Genomic DNA, 7,105 nt, shown 5'->3' on the forward strand with positions numbered 1-7,105 from the left:
CCAGTGCATTTTTTAAAGAAATTGGACACACCTTAATCTTAGGATCAAAAAGTCATATGAATGATAATTATTAACCTTAAATACAAGTAAAAAAGATAAAAAAATTTAATTGTAAGTGTTCCACTAACAGAAAATATTACAGATCAATATTTGAACCTGAGTAAAATCTTTAAGGCCAACATAGAAAAAAGGATATGAGGACAAAAATTCAAATATTTATAAGCTTGTGTTTGAGCCATTTCTTCAAATTACTTCAAATATTCTTGTTTTCATGAATAAAATTAGTTTTTGACAAAATTCGGGATGTATTTTTTACCATTCTTCTTCGATGGTAGATTTTAGCTCTGTTGATGAAGTAAAATGTCTCTCCTTTGCATAAACTCTTCTTGCTAAGTCACCCAATAAGTTCTCTTTTGGGTTAAGATCTGGAGACTTAGTTGATCATTTCAAAGTTTCAACATTGTTTACTTGGAGCCTATTTTTTGCACCGTTACTCGGATGGATAAATGCATTGTTTTGCTGATATTTTCAATTTTCTCCAGCAATTAATTCAGCATTTGGTAAAAGATGACTTGGGAGGACATTTTGATATGCTTGTGAGTTCATTTTACCTGAAACAAACGCAACTGAGCACACACCATTGTAAGCAAAGCACTCTCAAGTTCTGACAGAGCCTCCATGTAATTGGCGCTTGTAGAACATTTTTTTTTCTTTCCGTAAATCATGCCAATAGTACTTCCGTCCATTTGGTTCATCCAAATTCAACTTCTTTTTGTTAGAAAAAAATATTTGTATTCATTGGTTATCCCAGGTCATGATTTCCTAGCTAAAGTTGAAACACTCTATATTGTGCATTTTCAATAAATGAGGTTTAACCAATTTTGCAGCATTAATAAAATTTCCAAACCTTCGAATTGTGTTATATATCGTTTTTGACAAACATTTAAACCGATCGTCTGAATAAATTTCCTGGTTGAGTACTTTTCAGGCAATGTAATTATTTCCAATTTCTTCTTCCATGACGCGAGGACAAAGCTTTAAGTTTTCCCGGGCTTTCTTTTTACCCTAATTGTGTTTAAATCGAACAAAAATGTTGACTTCCGTCTTCGATCTTCCTATTTTTTCGCAATAGTATGCCTACTTATCCTTGTTGAAGAAAAAGCTTCAATATGCCCTCTTTCTTGAACAGTTAACTTTTTACCTTACGATATCGTTACAAGTAGGACAAAAACTTTTAAGAAATTAATCACAAAATTGCAAGTTGAAGGGTTTCCACAATCTTGTTAACTGAGGTGACATTTATTACAGTATAAGCACTTGCAGTTTTTTAAAAATCCTAGTGGCCTTAAAGTTTTTACTCAAGCTGAAATGCTTACTTTGAATAAATCACTGCTTTTCTGGTTATTGCATGCTTTAGAAATCCTGTCTGTTGCGTTATTTCTTACGCATGAACATTAATAATTAATAATACAATAATATTAAAATCCCTTTAATTTCATTTTCCTTTTTTCAAAGAAAATTATACTGGCCTTAAAGTTTTTACTCAGGCTGTATGTAGATTTAATAAATCTTTATTGCTATTGAATCAAACCTGCTTTCAGTTAGGAAAAAAGCCAACTCAAAGGTAGATTCAAAAGTATATGTATGTAATTGAATTTATAGTCAAAGCCGTGCAGGGGATTAAAATAAAGGTTCCGTTCCCAAATATTAAAGGGGACCTGCAATTCGAAAATTAATTAACATAAGAATTATTTTATTTTTTTCATTATCCTAACGCAAACTAATGAAAAAGGTAAGTAAAGTTATTGGAAGGATAAAATATTAGTAAGTGTTAAAATTGTATATATTAAATTAAATATAATTGGCTGAAACGTATGACTTTGTTAGTGTCTCCCTCAGGTTATTCAAAAAGGAAAGCACGTGTTTTAGTATTCGGAAACTCATTATAACAGTCACACGGTTATACGCCAGCACTAATCAAATTCAAACAGACGACGTTTTAAGCTTTAGTTCTTATTTTCTAAGTACACAATTCTATAGTGAGAAGACAAATATTTAAATTGTAGAACAATACTTGGTTTGGAGGTTACAAAAGACTCAAAAGAATAAGCGATATCTTCTCTGTTCATGAAGTTCAGTGGCTTTTCCACCTTGTCTTCCTAAAATGGGCAGATACAGCCTGAAATTATGTCTTTAGGACTGCAATATCAAACAATTTCAAGTAGGAAACCTGTTTTCTCCTTGTTTTAACTTCACCAAAGATCGCTTTAAATTTCATTTTTGGAGCCTAAACGCGAAAAGGTTTTCCAGGGATAGTTTCCGAACCGTTGTATTTCCCTAAAGTCACTAAACTTAACCTAAAAGTGCATTTTAAAGCCTTTAATCTCAAACAAATTCCAAGGGAGAGCACAGACTCAAATATCATAGCAAAAAGTTTAAAATTTTGTTTAAAAAAAGCCCCAAACCCCTTTCTTTCCCAAATTTCGGCTAAAATTGTCTTCTTCAGTTTCAAAAAAGATTTCGAAACCCTCAACCCCTAAATCCTCTTTCTCCTATCGGTACTAAACAAAGCTTACTTTAACTTAGTAAACACTAACTTTAAAGAGTAGAGTAGCAATGAATGTTTAAAAAATATTCTACTTTTAATGTTTCATTTGTTCCACTTTTAGAAAATTCTAGATGAGGAGATTCATATTTTCAACCGAATCCAAGTGTACAACAGTGACACGGCTCCCCATGTACATATGGTTACATCATAAGGAAGACAATAGTGTAAGAAAATCAAAACATATTTTCTTTAAATGAAGCTTCTTGTAATACTATAACATTGTTTCAATATTTTTTTAACCAACCTCTTACGTTTTAAATATATTTAAGAGCAATAATTTATCAAAAAATAAATATTTTATTATCTTTACTCTTTACTAATAATAAAGCTAAAAGTCCCTCTGTCTGTCAGGATCTCTGTCCGGATCTCTGTCTGTCAGGATCTCTGTGACGCGCATAGCGCCTAGACCGTTCGGCCGATTTTCATGAAATTTGGCATGTAGCATGGGGGTGTGCACCTCGAAGCGATTTTCAAAAATTCGATGTGGTTCTTTTTCTATTCCAATTTTAAGACCAAAATTATCATAAGGTGGACGTGTAAATTACGAAATTATTATAACGTGGAACCGTAACATGGGCACAAACCAATTGGCGAGAAAATTCACCATACATTATTTGTAAATATACAGGCGAACCAAAAGACCTTTTAATTTTCTATTACGGGCAAAGCCGTGCGTGTGCCACTAGTTAAGTAATATTATTCATGTTTAACTCCTGTAATATTTAGGCCTTATGTTTTAATAATACAGCGATTGCTTTTTCAATTGAAATATTTGTACCTCTCAAGTGCCAATGTCTAAATTCAAATTTCGAGCAGTTAAATAGCTCATTTTACAGACAATTCTACATTGTTTTTTCCATTTTATTTAAGGCTAATTGATGCGCATGCGTTATTTGACACGACTTATGTTTTCGAGATAGGCCAAGCAACGCAGAGCAACGCAGTATATACTGAAAAAGGAATTTAGTATGGGCTTTTTAAACGTTAAGCAATACATTAATACCCAATGTTCATTAAATGTTCAGCATTACCCAAAACAATGTGACGGGTTAGAATGATATTGGTGTAAATAAATTTGAGCTAATCATGGATTAGTTTCCTCTTCTTCTTTTAAGCGTACCATTTGCGCAAAAAGAACTAAAATTAATTTAGTAACGCAAATTTTATCTGCTAACCTGAACTCGTGTTTACGTGAGAGTGAGAGCGGTAGGGTTTTAAAGCGGTTTCCATATCCCTTGTTTTACCAGTAGCCAGAATTTTTTGTTAATTTTAAATTCATAATACTCCTTCCACTTATTTGACTTCATGTCCATAAACTCATCGCAAAAGTAGATTGACAGTGATGTCAGTCCTTTCAAGTTACTTTAAACAAACTTATTAGTTAATTTTGATTAAATTTCATGCTAGGAAAAGAACTTATCTTTAAATAAAAATCCTGCTCTTGAAGATACAATGTACGCATTATTAATTTCTCTTACAAATGCTTTTACAAAATCTTTATTTACTTTAAACTACAGGGTATGTCACAGTCCTTTTGGTGCTGAAAAGACTTATTGAAACAAAAAGAAATAACGTTGACTTTACTGGAAAATGTACAATTTTTGTTCTCCAAGCGTTCGATAAACGTACCTTTCGTAATGCTGCAGTTATCAAGTCTAGAGTCTAATTATGGTTTTTCTGGATATAACATGTCATGATCAGTGGTCATTCATTTTCCAACAAGAAGGGGCACCCCCTTCCCCCGCCTTTATCTGACAGTCGATTTTTATGCGGGTATATCAAAGATCGTGTCCCCGTGTGCCACGTGATTTACTAGATTTGCGCGAAAGGATCATAATTGAATTTGTTACTATTGATTTTGATGTGTTATAGCGAATTAATGAAAAATTAGACTTCAGATTTGATATCTACCACAACACGAAAGGTATAAACATTTGTTTGAAAAATCTTGTAAGGTTTCTTTCCCCAGCATAGTTAACACTGTTGCTGTATTGGTAATATGTTTGTTTCAATGAGTCTTCCAATCTCCGGATTGAATTGCGATACATCGTATACGTTAGACTGATTTCCACTATTCTTATACTAACCAAGACAACTGTATTGAATAGTCATTGAATATTGTTTATTTTCAGATCAGATGGAACACAAGCCAAGTCTCTTTCTTGTGCACAAACAGCAAGATCCATAAGGGAAAAAGTATTTACTTAAAATTGTGATATATTCCCAAGAGTATAAACAAAGATTAAAATTTTTCTGGAATGTTTAACACGAAAAGGAAGCATGAAAAGTAACTGCACATCGAAATATGATTTACAAAATGTCAAAATTACCAGAGAGACGACATGAAACTTTAACTTGATGATATGTTTTTTTTTCTTTAAATATATAAAACCATGCAAATGTTTACTGTTTAAAGTGAGGAACTGATCAAGAGTTGACACTGAAATGTAAGGTGAAAAAAAGAGCTAAGACAGGAAAAAAATGTATGCGACGCCAGTTTGTGCTAAGAGTCCTTGGTCAGTAATACAGAAAATCAAAGGATTTGAAAGTATGGAAACAAAAAAAGGATGTTTCAAATGATTCAAGAGTATGTTTCGAACTCAACAAGAGTTTAAAAGAAAAAATTGTAACTTCTTATTTTTCCTACCTTGACGCTCGTTTGTGCAATGAGACATTGTTCTGTACAGAAAACTGAAAGAATTGAGAATACAAAATATTTTAACGTATGAAAACTGAACTAGGGAAAACTTGTAAAAGTTTTTCTTTTTGAATCAGAAGAAATTTTAAAGAGTCTTCGCCATTGTTATTGTTTAGCAATAGACTGTACATCAACAAATAAAAAATGATCAGTTATTACTTTTTTTTTTAACATTGATGCTTGTTTCTGCTGCGAGCCCCTTGGCTGCGTAGCCCCCTGCTGCGAGCGTACTTATGTTTCGTCATGAAATGAAAATTTTAAAAAAGTATTTATCATTGTGTTTGTTTAGTAACATAATCCACCATCAAGAAACTGAAAAATTGAGCGCTCTTACTTTTTTTTGGTTCTTTTGTGAAACATTTTTTTGAAAAAAACTTTGCCAAACTGCTGAACATAAGTGTTGGTTTTCAGTCATTCTGAAATGGTTGTATTTACACAAAATACGTTGTTCATGTGTAATGTATTGCACAGTGAATATACGAGATATGTATAATTTCAGGAACTCTGAATAAAAAAAATCAGGTTTTTTTTTTTTTTTTTTTGAGTTTATTTGCATTTTTCAAATGATAACACAAATTCAAAAAGCATGCACTATATCGTCGGCACAAGGCAAAACTAACGAGTGTGAAAAATCGCGTTTGTGCAACTCGATGTCTGCCTTAGCGCCCAATGAAGGCTACTGGTTATAACTAATTCAAACGATATATTTTTTTACTCTTAAAGTTATCTGTAAAAATTTAATCATTTTAAATAACTTAACGCGTCAGGTGTAAAAAAAATATATTTAGTGCGTTTTGGCTCTCCTGAAAAGTGCCAATTTTCACATTCGATACTTTAGCATGGTGCCGAGAAAGTTCAAAAGTTTATCAGTTTCCAAATTCAATGAGAAATAAGATGTAAAAGTTCTGTAACTTTTGTTGCATAATGTATAACTTTCGGCTGACATTTTTCATAAAAATTAAATTACCCTTTCGTACATGATATGAGGAACAAATTGAAAGAAACAAAAAAGTTTTTTTTATCAATCTTCATCTTAAATATCTGTGTAAGCTGTAAATTTCAGAAATAACTTTACTTGTATGAAAACATTTCGAGGATTTTCGTTAAATTGTCAATTATATTCACGAAGATATAGCCTTTTTTTAAAACTACCAATTTCGTTCGCACGTTTTTGACTAATAACGCTCTACATTTTCTGTCAAACCTTACCAAAGTTTCAGAAAGTGATAACATACAAAGAAACAATTATGTTGAATTTTGTTAAAAAAAAAAATTGATTCAACTATCTATGCGAAACATTCGCACTCGACAACAAAAACTCAAAAATCAGGTTTTAAGTGTAATTTTTCAAGTAACAGCCAAACTGACTTGTTTTCATATTTTTCAGTGAGTAGGGAGAAAAATGCCTTAAAATTATGTATTACTTATAGAAGTTTGATAAAGTATAAAGGAAGTTGTGGCGTGCACACAAAAAACAAACTTAAGAAGTTGTACAAATCGTACAACGATCGATCATATTAAAATTAACGTTTTCTTATCTGTTTTTAATGCAACAACACAATCGTGAATCAGCATCGTGTTTCAATTAAGTTAATGTTTTCTTTTCATTCAAATTCGAATCACAATTCCGCTGAGGAAAATTAGTCATTCAAAAATAGCACTTTCTATCCCATTGTAGGATCGAGCCCATGACCTTTGCGTTACGCATGACGCTCTTGTCGACTGAGCTAATAAGTCTCAATCTCGGGAAGGACTAAAGCATTCCATGTATATAAAAATGGGAGAATGAGGGTGTGTGT

The 7,105-nt window shown here is 32.1% G+C and overlaps 1 protein-coding gene across 1 annotated transcript in view; it reads left to right on the plus strand.

Annotated features, from left to right (window-relative positions):
• Positions 1-5,740, plus strand: part of LOC129224955 (B-cell receptor CD22-like) — a 39,824-nt gene extending 34,084 nt beyond the window's left edge. The window contains exons 10-11 of the mRNA XM_054859503.1: positions 2,670-2,772; positions 4,741-5,740. Coding sequence (XP_054715478.1) covers positions 2,670-2,759 — 90 coding nt within the window. The 3' untranslated portion in view covers positions 2,760-2,772; positions 4,741-5,740. The remainder of the gene's footprint in view (positions 1-2,669; positions 2,773-4,740) is intronic.
• Positions 5,741-7,105: the final 1,365 nt, after the last annotated feature.

This window comes from Uloborus diversus, chromosome 6, assembly GCF_026930045.1.
Source record: "Uloborus diversus isolate 005 chromosome 6, Udiv.v.3.1, whole genome shotgun sequence".
NCBI classification, from domain to species: domain Eukaryota; kingdom Metazoa; phylum Arthropoda; class Arachnida; order Araneae; family Uloboridae; genus Uloborus; species Uloborus diversus.